At 40.3% G+C, this 26,065-nt stretch overlaps 1 protein-coding gene across 1 annotated transcript; it reads right to left on the bottom strand.

Annotated features, from left to right (window-relative positions):
• Positions 1–1,739: 1,739 nt before the first annotated feature.
• LOC104455037 (beta-xylosidase/alpha-L-arabinofuranosidase 2) lies at positions 1,740–13,425 on the bottom strand (the record flags this gene model as incomplete). Its single annotated transcript, XM_039317438.1, is given in 8 exon segments — positions 1,740–1,776; positions 4,020–4,403; positions 11,824–12,064; positions 12,154–12,319; positions 12,321–12,565; positions 12,670–13,020; positions 13,127–13,224; positions 13,313–13,425. Coding segments are annotated over 8 exon segments (1,635 nt in total), but the record flags the coding sequence as incomplete, so codon positions are not given.
• Between the last annotated feature and the right edge of the window lie 12,640 nt (positions 13,426–26,065).

The raw sequence follows: 26,065 nt of genomic DNA, 5'->3' as shown, positions 1-26,065 counted from the left end.
TATTTATTTGAATAACTTATCAACGTGTTAAAATTATTAGTTCTTATATGGTATTACCACCTTAATTTCAATAATATTACCTATTATTCTTAAATTAAGTTACAAGCTAATTTTGGCTTTTCGATTAGTACTTTAATAGGTAGTACGCTGTGCAAATAAATAATGTCAAATAATTGGAATAGCTTGTAATCTTGATACAACCAAATAAAGTTAATACTCTTACAAAAGTATTGATAAATATAAGCATCAATCATGATTTTACCATCAGCTTCTGTAATAAGTATTGGTCTATTGTATTTACTTATTGTCACTAATGTAAATTAAAAACAAAGGTAGTTGCTACATAGTAGTCAAAACTTCAATTTGCTTATGAACAATTTGGCTACATGAGGATCCGTTGAGAGGGAGTTCTTGCCAACATCTCTCAAACTTTTATCACTTTGATTTCTTCATTCAGAAATGTCTCGGTGGGCTTAGGGAGTGTGGCATCCCAAAATTCATGATGACCTCTAGTTACATTAAAGTCTATGAATAGGAGATGGAAGTACCATCAAGTTATTTTATAGCCATTTAATCCATAATTTGCAATAAGATTTATGGCCAAGCTTTTAATGGATAATTATGTGATAGGAAAGAACATTCTATCATTGGCCATGTGTATTATAAATTGGAATTTATGGATTGGTGACTACAAGTTTTATGGCCTTATTAATTTTGCAAGTTAGGTATTTATTTAAGTGGAAAATGTTATTGGATGATCAATGTTGGTGCTATAGGACAATTTGATAAAGAAGACTTTGTTCTTGACTATGCACTTTATAGATTTGATTTTATGGGTTAATGTCACAAAGTCTTTTGGCCATTTAATTATGCAATTAGGTATTTATTTAAATGAGGATTAAGATGTATTATTAAAAATAAACTTGGACCATTTAAGTTTGGACTTTAGGCCCAAGAATGTTGAGCCTAAAGTGGGCCAAAAGGCTGGCCCATGAAGCCCATTGGGCTGTCGACGCATGGAGGGGGGAGGAGGAGCCGCATGGCCTCCTCCAAGTGTCTTCAACAAGGGAGACACTTGTCTCCTTCTTGGGAACAAGTGTCCCCCATGCAAAATGAGGATGCATGCAAGTATTTAAACAACCAAAAAGAAAGAGAGAGAGGGAGTGGCTGGTTTTGAGAGAGTGAATGAGAGAGAGAGAGAGAGAGAGAGAGAGAGAGAGAGAGAGAGAGAGAGAGAGTTGCGAGAGAGTGAGGAGCTGAGAGAGAGAGGGAGAAGCCAAGCGAGGGAGGAGGTCCGCTCGTCCGTCGCCATCCGTCTGCTCATTCGTCGCCATCCGTGTGCCGTTGTTTGCTTGATTTGAAGGCAAGTTGGGATCTATATTATGCTCTTGCATGTTGTGTCTTGCTTGTGTGTTTGAATGGTGGTGAATCTCGGACGTTTAGGGTGTGAGAAACCGAAGCTTGAGTGTGTTGTTCTTGAAAATGTGTTCTGTTTTTGAGTGTGCCGCCTGACCCAGAATTTTGTAGAGGCTTGCATGTGAGTTTCGAGTCGGATTTTGGATTCGACTTCTTCACAAAAGTTGTAGAAAAAATCTCAAAGTATAACATAATAAAATTTGGGACAAAATGGCTGAGTTTTAAGGGGTGAAACCCTTCCTCTACGAAAAAGCCAGATCTGAAACTGTTTTGTTGACCTCTTGATGGTTTTGTGGGTTGCATGTCACTTTTTACCGAGAATCTCACTTTGACTTCTTCACGAAAGTTATATAGAACATCCTGAAGATTAAAATACTCAAATTTGAGGTAAAACGAGCAAGTGTAGCCTAGTGAAACGATTTTCTTTTGAAGACGGCAGATCTGGAAGTACGGTACTGGACTCCCGAGACTTCGTGGACTATATGGTGACTATCCTTTGAGAATCTCACCTAGATCTCTTAATGAAAGTTGTAGGAGACCTATTGAGGCAAAACATATCAAAATTTCAGAGGAAATGATGGAAGATAAGTAGGTGAAACCTTGATTTTTCGGAGACAGCTAAACTGCAATGTTCGGTACTAGGAACAGGAGCTTCAACCGTCTATATTAAATTATCTAGAGCGAATCTGGCCTAGATTTATTCATAAAAAATCTACCTTAGGATCTTGAATATTACCTGGTAAAAGTTCATAATTTTTTGAGGCCATTCAGGTATTTAAATTGAAATATTTCAAGAACTGCGCAATCTGATTGTATCCGAATGTTGCAAGCTGGAATGTGTGAGCTATATCTTTTTGTGTGAAGTTCTTTTGGGCATGTGTTCTTCATGGAGTTGTTACCTTTATGTCTTGCCTTTCACATGTTCTGATTTTATAATTTTTGAAGATCATATGGATATTTAATATATGTGTTTTCCGAAATTGTGCAAGCTGGAATTTGGTAAATTTGAAAAAGTCATGTTGTATGGATTATTCTAAGTTGTATGGACCCCATGGATTGTATTGTCATAAGTGATTGGATCTTGATGATGATTGGAACTACATATAAGAATCAAATGCTGAAAATGATCTTGTTTGCCATCATATCATATGCCATGTTGAAATTCAGCCATAATTGTGAATGTGAGATTGAAAATGAGATGTATGGGATTACGCATTGTGGTGATGAGAAGACTGTCGGAGGTGTGAGCCGACGATACCCCGGGAGTGTCGGGATGCCCAGAAAGTGGGGTGTCGGATGCCCGGTGGCCTAGTGGTGTAATTTCGGAGGGTCCTCGAGAGTTTCGAGATGTCCGGTGGTATACAGTATGTAATTCCAAAGGAGGGGGGGGGAATCTTGGTGGTATGTCGGTACGTAATTTCGGAAGTCCCGGAGGTTGTGCCCGGGGGGATTCCTCGTGATGCTAGTTGGGATGCGAGATGCCCGAAATGTGGGGGGCCGGATGCCCGGTTGTACTTTGAATACATGCCTGGAGGTTCCTCGCGATGCTAGGATTGGGTGAGAGCGATAAACTATGGGATGCAAACATTGGTCCTTGGAAAGAAAAATTGATGAGATCCTTGTGAAAGATAAGAATTGAAAATGAATCATGTGCATGGGTGTATGCATATGGCATGATGCATGATTGGCTTATGAAAATAAATTGTTGCTATTTGATATTGAAAATGCGATCATGAAGGCATGAATGGATCTCATGGTGATGTATGCTTGATAGCATGGATGATATGAATCATGGTGGTATGTGCACCTATGGTATGCTGGTATGTGTGACATGATGATGGTAAGTGCATGGATGTATGTGCACCTATGGCATGATGGTATGTGTGACATGATGATGGTAAGTGCATGGATGTATGTGCACCTATGGCATGATGGTACATGTATGATATGATGGTGATGATCACATGAGGATGTGTGTACATATGGTATAATGACATATGCATGGCTCCAAGATAAATTATGCATGGATGCTTGACTGATATGTCTTATGCTATGATTGTTATGATTGTATTGTGTGATGCATTGAGTGGTTTATTGGGTCATTTACTTGCTGAGTGGTTGTACTCACCCCTTTTGAATAATAACATTTCAGATTAGATAAGATACCTATGCTGCCACTGCTACCGGTAGATAGATCAAGTGATTGGATATGATCGCGAGGAGGAGGATAGCAAATGAAGGAACTTTTAGACACCGACACTGATCGATGGACTTTAAGTATACGACTGTTGGAGGAGATGTCGGTCATCTTTTGAAGTATAGCCAAGTATAGAAAACTATGGCATTTTGATGTATCGATGAATGATGTCCATCTAGTTTAAGTCTTTAAAAGTGTTTGGCTTTTACCTATAAATGTTTAGTAGGTGTGCATCGTTTTCTTTTATTATAGGGAAGGGAGTTGATGGATGTGCTTTCCGCTATATGAATTGCGCAAGGGATTGATGAAATAAAAAAAAATGTAAACCCTCGGGTTGTATGGACCCGCTGCAATTGAAATGGTATCAGAGTGACATGTTATAAGGGAAAGTGAAAGGTAAGTGAACTGTGGCGACTCTAATAGATTGGGGGCCATCGAGGGCTGCCATAGGGAGAGCCTGGACGATCCAATCTGCACGCTCAATGCATGCTTCAAGTCACCGATGTGGAGGACATGTGTCCCCAAGGCGACCTTTCGGTGGTCGAGCTCATCAACCAGGCTGAGGTCCTTGCAAACGTGGACTTTGAACTGCAGTTGCGCCTCACTCTGCGAGGCCAAGAACACCTTCTCAAAGCCTAGCAAGTGCTTCTGAGGGGCCCTGTGCACCGATGGAGGGCTGCTGAATAAGAACACCGTGTGGCTACCACTGAACCTTCCCACGTTCTTGATGTTCAGATGCACGTCTAAGGCCAGATTTGAGCACGTTTTGCCGATGGCTTCCAATGATTTTGTTGGAATTCAAGTCGGCGGAAGTCGACTTACCTGATTCCAATGCGCAAAAAGCAAATAGCCCCGGAACGAACGTTGAATGGCCGATGAAATCACGAACAACACTACCTCACGTTAGTCTGGATGCAATCACAAGGAAAACACCCGATTTCCACGGCGTAAATGCCAATTGTTCTTGCAAAACTGAAATGGAATGCCTTCTTCTTCCTTGATGGAAATGGAGAGAAATCCGGTGCATATGTTTTGCCAACAGGTCCAACGGTTGTGTTCGGGAGACTTTTATACGTCTCCCTTCATACCCCTCCATTAGTGTCTTTCCACCGTAACACATCAAGATGAAACGGTGCGTTCCAATCGCACCCCATCATGGACGTACCAGCTAAAGTACTACATCTCCCACTCGGACATGATGGGCTTGATAGCGCTCTATCAAGAATATAAGGCATTAAACATTCATCAATTTTACAAAACAATTCATACTAGCAAATAAGTCGTGCGACTAGTGAGTACACCTGCACGTGGGAGCTCAAATTATGCACATGTTAGGGATGAAATAATGGCTACCACCCTAAAAGAAATAAACAATCGATGTCTTACAGTGCCCCAGACATATTTTGTTACATCAATCCAAGTATACCTATCCCTTAAAGGTTATACTTGACTATTCTAAAAAAAACCATGTATTTATAATTACATCTGCAACCACATAGGGCGATATAATTGGTCGACCAGTAAATACATGTGGTAGATGTAAAACAACAATAGTCTTCCTTCGTACTCATGTCTCTCAATTTCATAACAATTGCTTTCCTAGACATGTCCCATAGGCCATATCTATTCATGATCGCCCGTAACATACTAAAGTAGCAACATTGATATTTCACTTTGAGAACATAGTCAGAAGTAACATAGGGCACAAAATTGAAGTAAATTATAAATTACCTCAAGGGCTCACAAGATGAGTAAATAGGGATAATTTTACTCATCTTTCCTTATTGGTCATACAATGCACATGTAGTATGAATTACATGTTATAGTGGATTACTCTTTCTATAAGAGCGTATGCCATTTATCAAATATATCCACCATACAAATTTTAACCTAAACATAGTCACGTGCTTCTCACGTACTCATGTTTCACGTACTCATGTTTAGCCCGAGTGCTATATCAGCTCGCTTTCTATAACGCCTAATTAAGTATTCGCATCCGACATCTTTCAGGCATACATGATTGTGGGAATATCATGTTCGGTCTTATTATAAACAAATCACAGACCTCATCTTGACTCCAATCAATGCGACATATTTTATGTACCAGACTTGCTCTTCAACATTTATTTGTACATAACGTCTCATCTCAACGTGCTATCTAAAGCACTTGAGGCGATTGTTTATGTGAGTGAGCCAATCATTGCCTGCCGATATACTTTTCAATAATACATGTGTGTTTGTGCTAGTTTCATAGTGGATTTGTACTTATTGATAAAACATCAAATCACTAATAAATAAACAAGTATAGTACATCTGTCCACAAATACATAAACCAATGATCTTCTATAATAACATATATCACATTCTATGCAATCCTAGTGACATCCTATGGGTCAAGAATATGTCTCTAGGAATAGCCTTCGTAAATGGATCATCAACCATTCTATTGGTTGAAATGTATTGCAGGATCACTTCTTTATGTGCTATAATATCTCTGATGAAGTTATTCTTTATGTCAATTTGCTTTGTCCTTCCATGATACTTGGGGTTTTTTACATAGGTAATGGCTGATTGACTATCGCAATAAACTGTCACCGGTTTTGGAACTTCAGTGACAGTGGTTAAATTTTCCAATAAATGTTTTAGCCATATTGTTTCTTGCATTGAGCCAGAACATGCAATAAATTATGCCTCCATCGTAGACAAGGCCGTGCATGTCTATTTCTTGCTATTCCAAGAAATCGCACCTCCATTGAGCAAGAACGCATATCCATAAGTCGATTTACGCTTATCCAGGTCTCCACCCCAATCGGCATCTGAATAGCTTAATAGGTGTAAATCATTCCCTTGGTAACAAAGTTGATAGTCCATGGTGCCCTTCAAGTATCTCAGGATCCTCTTCACTGCTTTCCAGTGTGCTTGACCAGGATTTGATTGATATTGGCTCACCAATCCCACATCATAACATATTTTGGGTCTAGTACACATCATATCATATATCAAACTTCCGACCGCACTAACGTAAGGAACAATTTCCATCACTTTGATTTCTTTTGGAGTCTTAGGACACATTTCAATACTTAGGCTTTTACCTTGCATGACAGGGGTATCAATAGGATTACAATGCTGCATATTGAAACGCTCAAGAATCTTCATAATATAAGACTCTTGTGATAAAGTAAGGAGTTTCCTCGATTGATCTCTTTCGATCTTAACTCCTAATAAATAAGCAGCTTCTCCCATGTCCTTCATCTCAAAATTGGAGGACAACCATTCTTTTATGATGATAACCAAAACCTTGTCATTTCCAGCCAATAGAATATCATCCACATAAAGTGATAAAATCACAAATTTATCTTTGGACCGCTTGACATATATATAGTGATCTTTTTTTATCATCGTAAAACCAAAAGTTATTATTGCTCAATGAAAACGAAGATACCACTGTCTAGATGATTGCTTAAGGTCATATATTGAGCGATGAAGCTTGTAAACTTTATACTCTTGACATTTAGCTATGAAACCTATTTGTTGTTTCATATAGATTTCCTCATCTAATTCTCCATTGAGAAATGTTGTCTTTACATCTATTTGATGTAATTCAAGGTCCAAATGTGCAACGATGGCTAGAATAAGGCGTATTGAAGCAAACCTTACAACTGGTGAAAAAGTTTCTTCATAGTTTATACCCTCTTGTTGAGTATAACATTTTGCCACAAGGCGAGTCTTATACTTTTCAATGGATCCATCCGCCATTCGCTTAATCTTAAAGACCCATTTGTTTCCAATGACCTTACGATCGGGTGGTAGATCAACCAAGTCCCAGACATGGTTTGCCCTTATTGACTCCATCTCGTCTTCCAAAGCTTTTTTCCATTCTTCCTTATCAGAGGATGAGAGAGCATCTTGAACAGTTTTAGGCTCGGCATCATTATTTTGAGCAATCGTAAATGCTTCTCCTTCAATCTCAAAACGACGACGGTGAATATTTTTACGATTACTTTTACACAATTGAATTTCTCTTGAATTTAATTCATCAGGCGATGCAACACTTCCACTAGGTCTTGTGTGTTGAGGTAAATCTTCATTTCCCTCTACAACATCAGTGGGTGTGTTATCAGGATCTTCCATCTCATATAATTGGAAGTCCTTATCAATCTCACTTCTACTAGGAAAGTCGTTCTCCAAGAACGTGACATTTGTGACTCCATTTCGGTCACACTTCCATCAACTCGTTCACCTATGAACACGTACAATTTGGAGTGTTCAGAATATCTTATAAAGATACATTTATTCCCTCTATGACCTAATTTACCATATTTATTGGAAGAATCATGAACATAAGTTGCACATCTCCATGGACGTAGACTACTCAAGTCTGGTTTCCCATCAGTCCATAATTTATAAGGGGTGGAAGTGACCGATTTTGAGAGCATGCGGTTAAGTATATAGGCAGCAGTCAATAACGCATCTCCCTAATAGGAGATAGGTAAATTTGCTTGCGCCATCATAGACCTAACCATTTCCAATAGGGTTCTATTCATTCTCTCAACTACCCCATTTTGTTGTGGAGTATTAGGAATAGTCAATTGTCGTACAATTCCCCTTTTCATCACAAAAAGCCTTGAGTTGCTCCGATAGATACTCACGTCCACAATCGGTTCTCAATGCCTTTATTGTTTTGTTCAACTGATTCTCTACTATCGCTATATATCGTTTAAAGTAGTCAAATGCTTCTGACTTATTAGAGATCAGAAAGACATAACCGAAATGTGTGAAGTCATCTATGAAAGTGATGAAATATGAGGCTCCATGCCTCGTCCTCACATTCAAAGGACCACAAATGTTAGAATGTATGAGATGCAATGGAAATTCAGCTCTAGTCCCTTTACCGAATGATTTTCTAGTTGTTTTTCTCGCTAGACACTGTTCACATACGGATATACTAACATTAGTGAGTGACCCTAAAAGGCATTCTCTAGCTAATCTTTGCATTCTTTGCAATCCAATGTGGCCTAATTTAGCATGCCAAGTACTTACATCAATCTCAACGTTATTAGAAGATGTAATTAAAGAAAAACAACCATCAACATTAACATTGTACTGATCATAGTCAATGTCTAACACCATAAAACCATTCAATATATGACCTAAATCATAATAAACTATTCCATACAAAATGTCAACACAATCACCATCGAAATTCAGTATATAACCTAAGCTAAGAAGAACAACTATAGAGACCAAGTTTCGTCGAATATCTGGAGCATAAAGGACATAATGTAAGAATAGGTTTCGACCACAACGTAAGATTAATTTACATATGCCGATTCCCTTAACTTCAACTCTTAAGTTATTCCCAACATATATCAACATTCTTCTAGGTAGTATCCGACGATACTCCACAAATGCTTCTCGGTCTCTAGCTATATGGTCTGTTGCTCCTGAGTCTACAGTCCACATTGGATGAGATTCAGCAAGCATTACAGTACTAAAAACAAAAGCATTACTCAAAGTAATGGAGTAATAGGGTACTTTTTTTGGTTCAGTGCATTCACGAGCAAAGTGACCCATCTTGCCACAATTATGGCACTCCATCTTGGTCTTATCATTCTTCCCACCACGCTTCTTGCGTCGGAAGGTCTTAGCCCTCTTAGGTGCCTGATCAGTCCTCTTCCCTTTGTTGTTGAACTGAAGATTCCTCTTGCGCTTGAAGCCCAAAACTTTGCGCGAACTCGATTCAGCAACATAAGCATGGGTAGAGGATCTCGCAGCCTCTAGGCGCTTATCCTCTAATTCCAAATGACGTGCAATATCATCAAAAGTGACAATATTCTCATTATGCGTCATATTGATCTTCATATGCTCCCAATTGTTAGGAAGAGATCTTATAATAGCTTGAACTTGATGTTCATCAGTAAGGGAGTGACCTGCCGACTTCAGCTCACGGATCATGTTTGACATCTCCCAAAGATGCTACCTCATCGTTATATTTGGGCGCTTTCGGAATGTGTCAAACTTGATGGTGAGTCTTCTCAACTTAGTGGCAGATGTACCCCCAAACTTATTTTTCAAGGCAACCCACATAGCTTGAGCTTTGTCATAACTCTCAAACTCACACATGAGATCATCTTGCATACAGTTCATCAACGTGATGCGAGCAATGCTATTTTTCTTTTTCCAAGCTTGATAAGCTTCCAGATCTCTTCTGTGTTGAGCTGAAGTTACATGCTCAGGTTCATCCATGGTATGGTTGAGGGTTTCCAAAACCTCTTGCTCCTCAAGGATGTACTAAACCTTTCGGTGCCAAATATCATAATTGTCACCGTTCAGTTTCTCACCCTTATTGAGGTCAGCCACAATGGTCTTGGATGCCGAAGCCATAATCAATTGTTCTAACACATTGATATAATAAACACAGAATCAATACTAGTACACTTTACAGAGTAACACACATATTTAATTTGCAGCAAAGACAAACTAAATTAATAATAATTCAACAAAAGACACAAAAGCAAAAGTTCACTATGTTCTCAATCAACTTCTTTGTACAATTGTTCTATTATCATTAATTAATTTAATTTGCGCAAATTTTAAGTTCTAGGTGAACTCTTTTCAATTCTACTAACCTACGAACTCCCACTAGGAAAAATAATTACATGACCTTATGTAATTTCTACATTTTTCCTTGACACAAAAAACATAACATGATAATAACCAATGTATAAACAACAATCATGCTTCAACTATAATAAAAAATTGCAATTCAACATGTAATGGATTTCCTACCATTGTTCTAATTTTCTAGCAACTAGAAAATTACCAGTATATTAAAATATATACATCATATCATTAAACCAAGCTCTACACAGCATATATAACATTATTTGCATACAAGCTAGCTACTGTATTTCCTAAACCATAAGAAAATATAAGCTACAAATGAATAAACTATGCATTAAACCCCAAAAAATACGCGTACATAGGGTTTCCTACACATTTTCATACATTTATAAAATTCAAAATTGAAAAATAATTATACCATAATGTAGAGTACATCCATACGAACCCAACGCCTCAAACCATGCTCCAATCGGAGCTTGCACGTGCCCCCACGCTTCGCTTGAGTGCGCGGTGTGTGTGGCGCATGCGCCAGTGAGCCAAACGGCTCCTGGCCGGTTCGACCAAGTGACCGGTTTGACTAGTTTGACCGCTGGACCGGTTGACCGGTCCGACCTTTGACCGGTCAATGGTCGGGTTGGGTGGGGTCAACCGGGTCGGGTTGGGTTGCCGACCAGTGAACGGCTGACCAACTGCTGCCGACAATGATGTCATCGATGACGTCATCGTGATGTCATCAAGTGTCGCGTCTGTCCACGCAACGCGCGCGTGACGCGCACTCGTCAATTCGCCGACCGGTGCATGTTGCGCACGCGCTGGCGTCCCCAACGCTTCAGGCGCGTGAGGCCCACGCGTAGCGGCTTCTGGCCACGCATGTAGGTGCGTCCGGCCTCCTCCGGTCACGCTCGAACCACCGTCGGAGTCATCTCAATGAGTACTTTCATCCTGTATATTCAAAAGTTGATTTTGGCCAAGAAAATATTTTAAAAAACGGCCAAAACCTCATGGATGCATGCGACCCCAAACCCGTTCTTCGCTTCGGTTTGAATTCGAGTTTTCAAATTGCAATTTTGACCAATATACATAAAAAATAGTGTAGAATACAATCTTTTGATCTCAATATCAAATGGTAAATGAGAAAACTCGGTGAAAAATAAGATAGAAATCACGATTGAGCTCTGATGCTAATGTTGGAATTCAAGTCGGTGGAAGATGACTTACCTGATTCCGATGCGCAAACAGCAAATAGCCGCGGAACGAACGTTGAATTGCCGATGAAATTACAAACAGCACTATCTCACGTTAGTCTGGATGCAATCATAAGAAAAACACCCGATTTCCACGGCGTAAATGCCAATTGTTCTTGTAAAACTGAAATGGAATGCATTCTTCTTCCTTGATGGAAATTGAGAGAAATCTGGTGCGTATGTTTTGCCAACAGGTCCAATGGTTGTGTTCGGGAGACTTTTATACGTCTCCCTTCGTACCCCTCCATTAGTGTCTTTCCATCGTAATGCATCAATACTAAACGGTGCGTTCCAATCGCACCCTATCATGGACATACCAGCTAAAGTACTATAGATTTGCATGCCAATGAGCGGCAAACATGACCCTCCTCTAAGGGCATATACGCAAGCTGTGGCGCTTGGACTAGACTGTGGCTGTCGGAGTAGCTCAGCCCTTCCCCGAACGAGTACACGGTAGGGCCGATGTAGAAGCGGTACGTCCTGCCAGGGTAGCCCGTTGCTGGGTCGGGTCTCATGTTCATGTTTGTCATCGGGACGGCATCTACATACGACTGCGGATACCATGTCATTGGCAGTCTTCCACCTGATTCAAGTTAAAGTTTGGCGACTCAGTGGGTCAGAATGTGAATCAGGGATTACAAAAATTTGAAGTGGCCAAAGACTGAATCTTACTATGATTATGGTCACCGAAAATCACGTCCGCCATTGCAGCGCCGCCGGCTTCGCCGGGATAGCCGACCAACAAAATGCTTGTGATCTTGTCATTATCCTTCGCAAATGACACATCCATCCCTCCCCCCGACATGATCACAAGGATCACAGGCCCCTTGGACACGTTTCGCCACTTCCGAGACCAAGAGCGACTGCTGGCCTGGGAGGTGGAGGTCGACCCGGTCCAAACCCTCCTTCTCGATTGACTGGTCGGCACCCATTACAAGCACTGTCGCATCTGCTGAAGCTGCAGCCTTATTCGCGTCATCTGTCTGGGCCATGCCACACCCTACGTCTGCACAGCCGGCCACGTACGTTGTCGAAACGACGGCTGCTAGGCCTTGCAAAGGCGTCACATATTTGCAAGGAGTGTCTGCAAGGAAAATAGGAGTTCTAATTAAGGTATTTTCCGTGACGGGTACTAATAATGAAGCTGATCCAACGTTGTGCGGTCTATCGCATAAATTCTTCGATCACCTTCATAGTTCCCGATCATGGTCTTCATGACATTGGCATTTGGTCCAATCACCGCCAAGGACTTTATGGCGGTCGAGGACAAGGGCAATGATCCTGCCGTGTTTTTAAGCAACAAAATCCCTTGCCTTGCAGCTTCGCGGGCCAGCTCCTGGTTGCTCGGTGTGCACACGTCATCCGGGCCGAGCTTTCCATACAACTGCTTCCTCGGATCGCCGTCAAAGAAGCCAAGCCTCATCAGCGTGGCAAAATTATTACAGATGGCCTTGTCAATCGCAGATTCATTCAACAATCCGCCTTTCACGGCGGCTTCAGTGTGTTGGCCAAGGAAAGTTCCACAGTCAAGATCCAACCCTGTCGAAAAAGGGAATTACGGTCATCAAAGAAGAAGCATTTCACGGCGAATTCTCAAACGCCTTCATCGCAATCAATCAAAGTACAGTATGAAATTTTCATCTACCTGCCAAAATGGCCTTAGCTGCAGCCTCTTCTGGTGTTTTAGTATAGTGCTTGGTATTATAGAACACTTTCACTGAATCGCAATCTGAAACTATGTATCTGCATTAACCAATCCTTTCGCATAAACAACTCTCACAATAATCGATCAAAAGTATCGACTAGCAATGCACGAGAAATGGAAAGTTACCCCTTCAATTTCCATTTTCCTCGGATAATCCTGGCGAGAAGGTCTGGGTCTGCACAAGTGGGCTTACAATTAACCTGGTTGTAGGAGCCCATCACACTCGCGACATTGCCACATCAGCGTAGGTCATGCCATATAGGTCATGTCATGTAGGACGGCCAACGTCTACTTAAGCAATTTTTAGCCAAAAATGGTCGGAATGACTATATTGACAAATCATCAAAAGGTATATGACTAATTTAATGATCTTGAAAATTTGAAACTGAATTGACATTCACATAATGAATTTCATATTTTTTTGATAATTTTTCCACAACTAGCTTGCATCAGATAATCTCAGTTGGGTCCCGACCAAAGGTAATGAGCACCAAATAATCCGATCGATGCTCTGATTATTTTGTGTCGGGTGGGTTGCTCATAATACTTGACTATAAAATCAGCAATTGCATGAGCTGATGTCGATAGAAAAAGTTACACAACCCCTTTGCACTTATCTCTTCTTTTCTCTTTTCGTCTTCATTCGAGATAATGGGACAAAAGCATGTGGCCATCGCCAACAACAAATCCGAAAATTCTATGTATAAGATTGTCAAGTTATAAGCATTAACTTCAAATCATACAGGAAAAGTGATATGGATGAGGCGCGACTAAACCGAGATTTGATTTACCCTATTGATACTTTGTGACAAAAATAATCAATATACCTTGCTATAGGTTCAAGTTCCTAAGACTTAATAATGATTACAGTAAATTCCAGTCGCTAGGACGGTTCGGTCATGCAGACTGAAAATGTCGAGATATCATTTTCCCAATGATCAAAATTGGGAGCAGTTCTAGTCTAGTTATAGATTTGAGAGTTTTAACTCTCTTAATCTAGTTCTAGATTTAGGAGCTATCTTCTCCCAATCAAAATCTAAGTGTTTAATAAATATGTTTTCGTGGATTCGATACTCTTATGCTCTATCCATATATTGGTCCTGCACCTCCATGATATTATTCACCTATTTGAAAGCAAATTTTCTCCTGCAAAAAGAAAATTTTAAAAATAAATATTGACTTTATGACAAAGATTATTGAAAACTCAATAGACCTTGTTGTAGGTTCAAAGTTCTTTTGCTAGAATGGTTCAGGCCATGCCGGCTTGAAATGTTGATAAAGTAACATTTTCTCAATGGTTGATACCATAAAAAATCTCAAAATGATATGCTCATGCCACATTTATTCCAAAGTAATTTTCATATCATCAAAATTTCGATCCGATGCACTTATGTCACATTTATCTGAAATTAATTTTTGCATCATCAAGCCTTCTAATTGATACATCCATGCCACATTTGCCACCAACTAATTTTTTTTTTTATAAAAATCCCATATTAGTATGTCCATGCCATATTTACCTTACACTAAATTTCATGTCACAAAAAAAAAAAAATCCCAAATTACCAAAGTCTTCGATTGGGAAATCTCTAATATCTGTAATTCCGGTGATATGAGATTTTTGATGGCATACAATTAATTTAGAATAAATGTGACATGTGTGTATTGATTTGAAATTTTTTATGACGCAAAATTTAATTTGATGTAAGTGTGGTATGAGAGTAATCATTTGAAATTTTTGTGACACAAGAATTCATTTGGGTAAATTTGGACGAGCTACCATATTGAGATTTTTTTTTATCATATTAACCCTTTTTACGATGATCAAAATTGGGAGTTGTTGGACCTGGCTCTCGGAACTACTTCATGAAGATTAACTGTTGGGAATGACTGATCCCCGAAAAACCGGATTCGACACCGAATCGAACCCCTAAATCAATGCGGAAGACGAAGCCCGGGAATTACACGTATCACCGATCCTAAAGCACACCACGGATTCGAGCGTACCTTGTTAGTCACAGATTAAACACCAATGCTGAAAGAGGAAGAAAATCTGGCCCTGGTTCGATCCGATGACGCCTTGAAGGGAAGACAGTGTCCGTTTGCTTACTATTTTTGTCTTAAGGGGGAGAGAGCGTTGGAGAGAAGAAGACGTACGTTTTTCCAAAACGTTGTCTTCTCTCTCTCTCTCCTCCCTTTTATACCTTCCCCTTCCACGGGCCCTATTCCCGTGGGCCGAGCCTTTTGGGCCCAGCATGGGCGGACAGGCCTTGAGCCCAATACATATAAAACCATCATCTCCCACTTGTACATGGTGGGCCAAACAGAATTCTCTTTACCTCTCTTCAACATTCATACCGGTGAATAATCCGTGCGACCAGCATACTTCGAGAGCTCGTTGCCATACATCTGTTAGGAATATATAGCAGCTCATAATGGGCATCACACTCCGAGTAGATTTAGTATGCAGTACCCTAGATCGATTGATCACATTTATATCTCTCTTGATCTCTTTCAAACAATGATATATTGTATTCACAATTATGATTATCACAAAAAACAGTCATAATTGGTTAACCGGTGAATACAAAACTACAATGTGATTCTCCAAAATCAATCTTCCTCTTCCCTTCAAACTCTCAATTTCAGTTCAGCTTGCTTTTCTAGAAATGTCCCATTAGATCGAATCAAACTCATGACCATTGGCAACATCCTAAGATAGCAAACACTAAATAGAAATCTTAAGAATAAGTAAGAGTCCTGAGGGGACTAAAAAATTGAGGAACTCTTTTCCTCAAGAGTCTCACACGTCATAAAAGTTGAGATCAAACTTTTTGCCACTCTTATTGGTCGCCTCATGCATACGTAGTATGAAATACGTATTACGGTATTAACTCCTTTCCCATGGAGCGTATGTCTACACCTTTCAATACCGTACAGATGATAGTTCAGACATACCCAATGTCTAACTTGAGTTCACGTATCTACTCATTCACTAAATTCATCGAACTCACATCGGCATCATAGACGAGATAAAGTAAAATATGTGGGGTATTTTACTTTCAGACATAGTAAGTACTATGTCCTCATCTTAACACTCAGTTAAGGCGACATACATGTTTTAAGCTTGAGCTCTCGATTATCACCTAGATAATAAGCTTAAAAACAGTCTCATCTCTATTTATCACACAGTAAATAGAGGCGATTACCCGTGTGAGTGGGCTAATCTCATATCTGTCCGACATACTTTCCTAACTTAAAGTAATGCACTAAGCATTAAGATGCATAAAGATCAAACAAAGATTCATAGGCATTAATGATGAAAACACAAATTCATCAAATGTGAACATTTAGGGAAAATACAATATTTAGTACATCGGTCTCTCTACGCAATCCTAGAGATTTCATATAACCACAAAACACATCTCTAGGTATTGGCTTTGTCATAAGATCTGCTACCATTCTATGCGTAGTATGTACTCTAAGTTCACACCTTTTCGTGCAATCATATCCTTGACAAGGTTATACTTGGTATCTATATGTTTGGTCTTGCCATGATATTTTGGATCTTTGGTGTACACTTTTACTGCTTGATTATCATAGTTAACTAATAACAAATCTGCAGCACTTCCAATAACACCTAAATGATCCAATAATCTCTTAAGCCAAACATCTTTTTATACTGCTGCTGATAATGCCACGAACTCAGTTTCCATCGTGGACAAGGCTATACACTTTTGTTTCTTCTTTGCTCCAACATATGGTGCCATTATTCGGTAAGAAAACAAGCCCAGAGATAGATTTTCTTTCATTTAAATCTCCTTCTCAATCAGCATCATAATAGCTTTAGAGTCGCAGATCCTTTCCTCAATGACTCAGCATATAATCAGCAGTTCCCTTTAGATACCTCAGTATTCTCTTAACGGCTTATTAATGTGCTTGACCTGAATTGGATTGGTAACTGCTCACCATTCCAACTACAAAACATATGTCAGGTCTTGTACACATCATAGCATACATAAAACTTCCAACAGCACTAGCATAAGGAACATGTTTCATTTGTTCCTTCTCTTGTGGAGTCCTTGGACACAATTTATGGCTCAATCCTTCACCTTTTGCAATAGGAGTGCCTATGGGTTTAATATCCCATATCCTTCAATTCAAAATTGGAAGACAACCAACTTTTGATTGTATTGACAAACTCCATATTACTTCCGGCAATTAGTATATCATCAACATATAATGATATGATCACAAATTAATCATTGGATCTTTTGATATATACACAATGATCCTCATCTATCATTGTAAAGTCATATGCCATTATGGCATTATGAAATCGTATATACCATTGTCTTGACGACTGCTTAAGGCCATATATCGACCCCCAAAGTCGACATACCTTTTCTTCTTGGCCTTTCACTATGAAACCAGCAGGTTGTTCCATATATGTTTCTTCCTCTAATTCTCCATTGAGGCAAGCAGTCTTTACATCCATTTGATGTAACTCAAGATCCATACCAAACACTATTGCCAGAATTATGCGAATCAAGGTAAATCTTACTACAGGAGAAAACGTATATTCATAATCAATTCCTTCCTGTTGATTATACCCCTTCGCCACAAGGCGAGCCTTATGCCTTTCAATCGAGCCATCAGCCTTTCGCTTTATTTTGAGAACCCACTTGTTCCCAATAGCTCTGCATCCCTTTTGGAAGATCAACCAGTTCCCAGACATGGTTTGACTTCATTGACTCCATTTCCTCTTCCATTGCATTAATCCATTTTTCCTTACTAGGGCAATTTAGAGCCTCGTTAATATTTCTTGGCTCATCCTTATCTTACGGAGCAATCATAAAAGTTTCCCCTTCAATGTTAAAACGTCGATGGGGAATACTTTGGCGACTTGTTCACCGTATGGGAGATTGTACACTTAGCACATCATTCCCCATTATGCTCCCACTTGGATTAGGTAATGATGATGTCGTCACATCAGGTGGTTGTAATTGAGAATGAGTTGAATTCAATTCATCACATCTCATATTACTCCCACTTGAACGAACTCCACTAACATCATTATTTTGATCCAAGGTTTCAAATAGGAAGTAATCTTCTCCTATTTCGCCCTTCTTAGGAAATTCATCCACTAAGAATGTGACATCCCGTGATTCAAAATTCAGTTATTCTCCCACTTTCCTGCTCACCTATGAACACATACCCTTTCGAGTGTTCGGAGTATCTCATTAAAATACTCTACTTTTATCTGGGACTCAATTTCCCAAACTTGTGAGAGGACATATGAGTATAGGCAGCATAACCACATGGCTTAAGTAAGCTTAAGTCCGGTTTCTACCTATCCATAACTCATATGGAGTGGAACTAACTGATTTGGAAGGCACCCGGTTAAGTATTTAGGCAGCAGTTAACAACGCATCACTCCAAGAAGTGATATGTAAGTTAGCATACACCATCATGGACCTAACCATTTCCAGTAGGGTTCTGTTTATTCTCTCTACAACACCATTTTGTTGAGGAGTATTTGGAATAGACAACTATCTTTCTATTCCTTTTTTTTTTCATCACATAATTTTCTGAACTTATCAGATAAATATTCTCAACCTCGATTGGATCTAAATACATTTATTTTGTTGTCTAATTGATTTTTCTACCAGGTTCATAAACCTTTTGAAACAACTTATGCTTCAAATTTATGAGAAATCAAATAGACACATCCGAATCGAGTATAATCATCTATTAAGAGTGATGAAATAAACAACCCCTTGCCTTCATTTCACATTCATTGAACCACAAACGTCATAATGGATTAAATGCAGAGGAACGTTAGCTCTTTTACCTTTTCCAAATGGTTTCCTTGTCGTTTTCCCTTCTAGGCAATGCTCACATATGGACAAATCGACTTATTCAATATTGCCCAACAAGCCCTCTTTGGCTAGTCTATTCATATGTTGTTGGCCAATATGACCAAGTCTAGCATGCCACACATTCACATCATTATCATATGAAGTAAAAGACGTGAAACAAGGGAATAATATATTGACATCACCACAGTCAACATTTAGTACAATAAAACCATTCAGTAAGTGACCACAACCATAGTAGTTTGTATCTAAACACAAATCTACACCTCTATTATGGAAGTTCATATAAAAACCAAGCTTGACCAACACCAAAAAAAAAACATACACTTAAATTTCGACGAATCTCCAGAGTATATTGAATATCAAGATGCGTCCACCTTGCATATTCAATTGGCAGGTGCCAATCTCTTTAACTTCAGCTCTGGAGTTATTTCCAATGTAGATCCACTTAGTTCCAATTGGTATCGTCAGAATTCCATGAAGGATCCTCTATCCTTTGCTACATGGTCTGTCACTCCTGAATCTACAGTCCACAAAGGATTGGATTCAGCCAATAATTCAGAACTTGACACATAAGCAAAGTTCTCAAATGTGCAAGAGGTGTTTATCTTCTGTGGCTCACGACAGTCGCGAGCATAGTGACACTTTTGTCACAATTGTAACGCCTCACCCTTGACATTTTCTTCACTTGAGGACGTTTTCCTCTCTTGTGTTGGTTAACTCTTGATTTCTTGCAACAAGGACTTGATCCTTTGCATTTCCACATATTGAACGAATCAATACGCTTGCGCTTAGAGCACAAAGCCCTTTCTGAGCTAGAACCAGCATTGCAAATGTCTGTTTTCAGCTCAAATGCCGTTAGGCGGTCCTCTGTTAGCTCAAGGTGGCGCATGACACCCTCAAGATCTTCCATAATATGGTCAAGAGCTTCTAGTGATTCTTGCTTTTCCAGCACATATTGAATCTCCATATTCAATATTTCACAATAGTTGCCGTTCATATCAAAGCAATCACGTTCTTAGTTCTTTGAAACCATCAATCGAACACATCGGACATACATGCACGAATAATTAATGCCTATCATTTATGCATCCCTATTTATATAGACCCATCATATTAATGAATAATTTTAAGTAAGGCTTCAGAATCAAAAGGTCACTACGTTTCCAATCATCCTCCAAAATCCTAACTTAAAACTATCATTAATATGATTGTCATATGCAAATTAATTCTATGAAGTTACAAAAACTTCTATAACTACCCTGACTAACTACCCACTGACAATTAGCAATAACAGAAAGCAAATATTATCTAACATCCAATATAATAACAGTGCTTTCACATAATACAACTATACATTACACTAAGCAATATATACAAAGAGAAATATCAACATGGAAAGAGATATTTACATCCATAAAACATCTCATAATTAATCTAAGAAATAATTAGGGAATGTCCCTTCTAATCTATCAGTCAAAACATCTGAGAAAACTGAAGGTACATTTGCCAACCATGGAAAAACTTTTGGAGAGTTTTCATGTCGCCACCAAGGCGCTCAATCTAAGGGTTGAAGTTTTGGCCAACTCAAACCTATAATACTCTCTTACAAAAGCTTCCACCAGCCTCCTATAACCCGGGACCACGTTGACCTCCCATAGCCAATCCAACACTGCTTGCCATTCAGGTGGAAGAGTGTTTATCAAAGCCGGCACCTTCTCAAAATCCGGCATAAGATAACCATTCCAGATGATTTCCTGTATCATCTGATTGACCTTGACCATGTGTGATACTAAATCACCATCAAGCCACCGATAATTAGCTAATTCTTTCATCAGCCTTTTCAGTCTAGCTCTTCCTTCGTCCGTTCTCGGGGTTGCAGGTATCCGTGCATAATGCATCATACTTCCTGCAACAAATGCAGAACTAAAATGGATAACTTATAATCCACAATAAATAAAATGGAAAATACATAATTTTCCATGATTCATGCAACAAATGCAGAATAAAAAATGGTTTAGCTACAGCCCAGACAGACATAATTGAAAAAGAAACAAATTCCTTTTTTTTTTTGGGGTCAACGGTCAACGGTCAAAGTCAACGGTCAACGGTCAACGGCGAGTCAACGGTCAACGGTCAGTCAACGGGTCGGGTCAACGGGCGCGGGGTCGGATCGGTCACGCCGGTCGGACCGGGTTGGACGGACCGACCACACGTGCCGCGCGCGTGCGGTGGTTGACGTCACGCGAGCGTCACCGGCACGTGCCTCGCGCGTGAGCGTGCGGCGTCACGCGGGCGTCGGCCGCACGTGCGCGGCATGCGCCAGGTTGATCGGGTCGGGTCGGTCGCCGTCGGGTCGGGTCGCCGGCCGGCCAACCATCGCCGGTGATGACGTCATCGGTGACGTCATCCGAGCGGTTACCGACCGTTGGATGACGTCATCTCGTGACGTTAGCACGCGTCGGTCCGCGGACCGGCGCTTGCCGTTTCACCGATCGCCGGCGCGCACGTGCCGGTTCGTCACCGGCGCGTGTGGCGCATGCGCTGGCCATAGCCAGCGCTTTGGGCGCGTGGCGCCCACGCGCTCGGCTTGTGGCGCGCGCATGGGCACGTGCGGCGTCGTCCGGCGACGCACGATATGTCGCCGGACTCGTCTCGACGTCGCCTTTCACCCAGTTCCTTCAGAATTTGATTCCAACTTTCAGAAACTCAGAAAAATGGCTGAACAGCGCTCGGGTGTCGGGATTTTCGCCCCGATCCGTACAGCCGAAGATTTTTCGCGATAAATCAATCAAAAAACATCAAATTGATCGGGAAAAACGTGAACTAGGGCTCTGATACCAATGTTGGGAATGACTGATCCCCGAAAAACCGGATTCGACACCGAATCGAACCCCTAAATCAATGCGGAAGACGAAGCCCGGGAATTACACGTATCACCAATCCTAAAGCACACCACGGATTCGAGCGTACCTTGTTAGCCACAGATTAAACACCAATGCTGAAAGAGGAAGAAAATCTGGCCCTGGTTCGATCCGATGACGCCTTGAAGGGAAGGAAAGTGTCCGTTTGCTTACTGTTTTTGTCTTAAGGGGAGAGAGCGTTGGAGAGAAGAAGACGTATGTTTTCCAAACGTTGTCTCTCTCTCTCTCTCCTCCCTTTTATACCTTCCTTCCACGGGCCCTATTCCCGTGGGCCGAGCCTTTTGGGCCCAGCATGGGCGGACGGGCCTTGAGCCCAATACATATAAAACCATCATTAACCATACCCAATCTAATCCAAAATAGTTCCACTGTTATTAGGAATTAGGGTTAATAAAATTAAATGTCCCAAATTGGTATCCCATGATATATTTATCCCCAAACTAATTTTTCTCTCACAAAAAGCAAAACTAATACCCATGACCCATATCTACCATTCTCAACATTCCATCCAATATCTCACTCATTTTTCTCTCACAAAAAACAAAACTAATACCCATGACCCATAATCTACCATGTACGCAAGAAGGATCTAACGTCGAGAATGACATATTAGACATGAAAAATTCACACGTGTCAACATGTACGCATTTTAGTGAAATATCGGACGAAATGAAGATAGAGGATGGATTTGGGTTGGGGTATCCATTTGGTTTTATTTATGATATAAAAATTAGTGTGGGAGTAAATATATCATGGGGTACTAGTTTGGGACTTTGGGATTATAAATATAACATTTTGATATGCATGCCCAATTCTCGAGATAACGTTGTACATTCACAGCATATTATACTCCAAAAGAAACGGGAAAGATCATGAGCCGACAATGAAGTCGGAATGATTCTATCATGCAAAAATGAAGAAAAGGTTAATTCGTAGTATCCCATACGTACAATCAGTGCGACAGAAGTCGAGCTTATAGAAAATGAAATGGTTGGTGCCTTTGGTGGACCCTATTATTTCTTCAATACAAATCTTGTTTGTATTTAGTTTGTCGCCATTTCGAGATGCCTTCGAACTCAAATTGACACAGATCCGAAAAAAAAAAAAAAATCATATGGGACAAAAGTGCACGCAAGAAAATGGTGCCAAAAAAAGAAGTGAATTTCTTTCTTGAGTTGCGTGTTGAATCAATAGCTAGCGTCTTCTTCACTCAATGTTGACGTCAGAAATTCATTTCCTTTATTTATTTATTTATTTTTAGGAAATAGATAATCTGTTAAAGCCCTATTTGGCAACTTGCCAAACAATAATAATTTTTATATTTTTTTTCTTTTCAGGAGTAGATTTGGAACAAAAATTTGTTTGCTAAAATTTTTATTCTCAAGAACAAATTTCTATTTTTTTTTCTGAAAATAGGTTTGGAACAAAATCGAAAAGTAAAAAAAAAAAAGTTGATTATTTGTTTCGGGAATAATTTCAAAATCAAGTCAATCCATTTTTTTTTCTCTTTTCTCTTCTTTCGTTTTCTTCCTCCCTCTCTTATTTTCTTCAACCGCCGCCGCCCATCGCCGCTGGTCGCCGACAACTAGTTCGATGAGGTCCAACGAGCTCGCCTAGCTACTGGTGAGGCTTGGCCTCGCCAAATTTGGCACGGTTGAGCCTTGCCAATGGCTAGGCGGGCCTCGCTTAGGCCTCTCTTGGCCACTAAAGAGGCTCAGTCGACGAGGCACGGCCCCAGCGAGGGTCGACGACACTTCGGCGAGGTCATCGGCCCTCGACTGGTAGGTCGCCGGTCATCCCAAGGTCGGTGACCGGCAACCCTTGAAGAAGAAGAGGAGAAAGGAAAGAAAAAAGAAAAGAAGAAAAAAAAAGAAAAGTAATAACATTATTAAAAGGTTAAAAGAAAATGATTTGAGTAGAAATTTTGAGAACGGTGCCAAACACAATTCTATTCCAGGAATTGAAATTTTGAACAGTTATCAAACGATTTAAAATACTTAGAAATTGTTCTTGGGAACAAAATAAAAAAGAATAATTTATGATCATAAATTGTTCCCGGGAACAAAAGCGTTACCAAACGCACCCTAAGCATAGATTGGGCTTGACACTAGAAGTCAATCGAAACTCGAACTCAAGATGTTGTGAAAGATAAGCAAGCACGCTAGATCGCTAAGTCGATCATGCCATGTAGTGCGAAGAACTCCAAAGGTGATTGTGATGACCCTCGCGTCGTGTAATCTTGAGAGTCCTAAATGAAGGCAATGAGCATTGAATAACCCTATCGACAATCTAATCATTTTGTATCGAGTGGGTTGCTCATATATTCTTGCATTTCAAAATGAATTGTTGCATGAATGAATGTCGATATGTCATATGGAAGGGCCACAACCCAGTTCAATTTTCTTTCCACTTCACCTCTTTTTTTCTTTTGGTGTTCATTCGAAATAATGGATCATACAAGGAAATAGAAACGATACGGATGAGACGTGACTAAACCTAGATTTGATTTATAGCATTAATACTTTGCAACAAAGATAATCAATATACTTTGCTATAGGTCCAAAGTTCCTTGGACTCAATAATGATCGTGGCAAAGTCGCATTGCCAGAACGTTCAGCCATGCGGACCCAAAGTGCAGCATTTTACCAATGATCAAAATTGGGAGGAGTTGTTGGAACCGGCTTGAGAAACTACTTCGTGGAGATTAGCCATATAGAATCTAATCCAAATTAGTTCCACCCTTATTGAGGGGCAAAAGAACGTTTCAAATTTTAAAAGTTGACACAAAGGAACACTTAAGTGCCAAAACTTACGAAAGTGTCACTTTTTATGAAAAATGAGCCACTCTTGAGTGCCACATTTGGCGAACCTTGCTGGAAATCCCACGTGTCATTTTTTTGGGAGAAGTACACTATCAGTGCCAAAAGTTGTGTATGACTCTTACTTTGGTGCCAAAAGTTTTCGCCAGATCACTTAAGTGCCAAACCGGCAAAAAATTCATACCAAAAATTGACATAACTTTTTTAATTAAAAATTTAATATGACTGAGCATTTTTTTATTATTATAGAAAATCAGTCCATGTGGACTTTCTTGGCTGCTGTCCAACGAAGAAGAAAGAAAATCAGTCCATCTCCTTCTCCTTCTTCTTCTTCTTCTTCTTCAATGTTCACACCTATTGTTCTTCCTTGCTTTTTTTTTTCTTCTTGTCGTGAAATGCCGAGGAGGAGGACAAGGTTGTTGTCGCTCCCTTCTACTAGAGCTCCTCCACAAAGCTCAGGTCCGTCTACAGAGGATGGCCCCACATCATTGACGATCCACCCTTCACCACCATGCACGTGCGGTGAGTGGCGTCTGAAGTCCTCGGCTCAGATCCGAGCCACAGCTCAAAGCCTCATTCCCCCAACTTGGCCAGGAGGTCATGGCTTCACAGAGTTGGAGCTTTGGGTCATGGGTCGCGTTGCTTCCAAGACCTCTGCGGCGTGACCTATCTCCTCAACCCTCTGACCCGAGACATCTTTTCGTAGTCAAGCGTTGAGCCATCGCACAAGTGGTGGCATCGAGCATAGAATTAGAATCGAGTCAACCGCCTAACCTACTGGTAGAAGATCGTGTGATAAGGGAAGAGGTCCTCGATCGGGGCTCAAGGTCATGGGGAGACATCGCAAGCGTCCCCCCTAGGCTCCTCAGCCTCGTGTTCGCCGCTGAATCTGTCCATTGGAAAGCTGCTGGTGGAGGCAGCATCATCATCTCGTCCTTCGATTATGGAGGAGGAGGTCGAGACGTCCACCTGGCGCACGTCCGAGGAGTTATGGGCTCGTCGACAATAATTATGATTTGAAATTGGGGATTTCTTTCAATTTGGCAAATTATGGTTCTTATTTGGGTGGAAATGCAACTAGACGACGTTGTTTCTTGCTTTAGATGCTAACTGGACCTCCAGCGAGCCACATCAGCATAAATAATTAATAAAAAAAGGCCACGTTGGATTTCCAGCCAACCAGATTGGAGTTGGCACTAAAGTGAGGGTTTTTCAAACTTTTTGGCACTTAAGTGATCCGATAAAAACTTTTGACAC

This window comes from Eucalyptus grandis, chromosome 7, assembly GCF_016545825.1.
Source record: "Eucalyptus grandis isolate ANBG69807.140 chromosome 7, ASM1654582v1, whole genome shotgun sequence".
Lineage (NCBI taxonomy): Eukaryota > Viridiplantae > Streptophyta > Magnoliopsida > Myrtales > Myrtaceae > Eucalyptus > Eucalyptus grandis.
The sequence above is the reverse complement of the archived record's forward strand: the minus strand, read 5'-3'. Positions and strand labels throughout refer to the sequence as shown.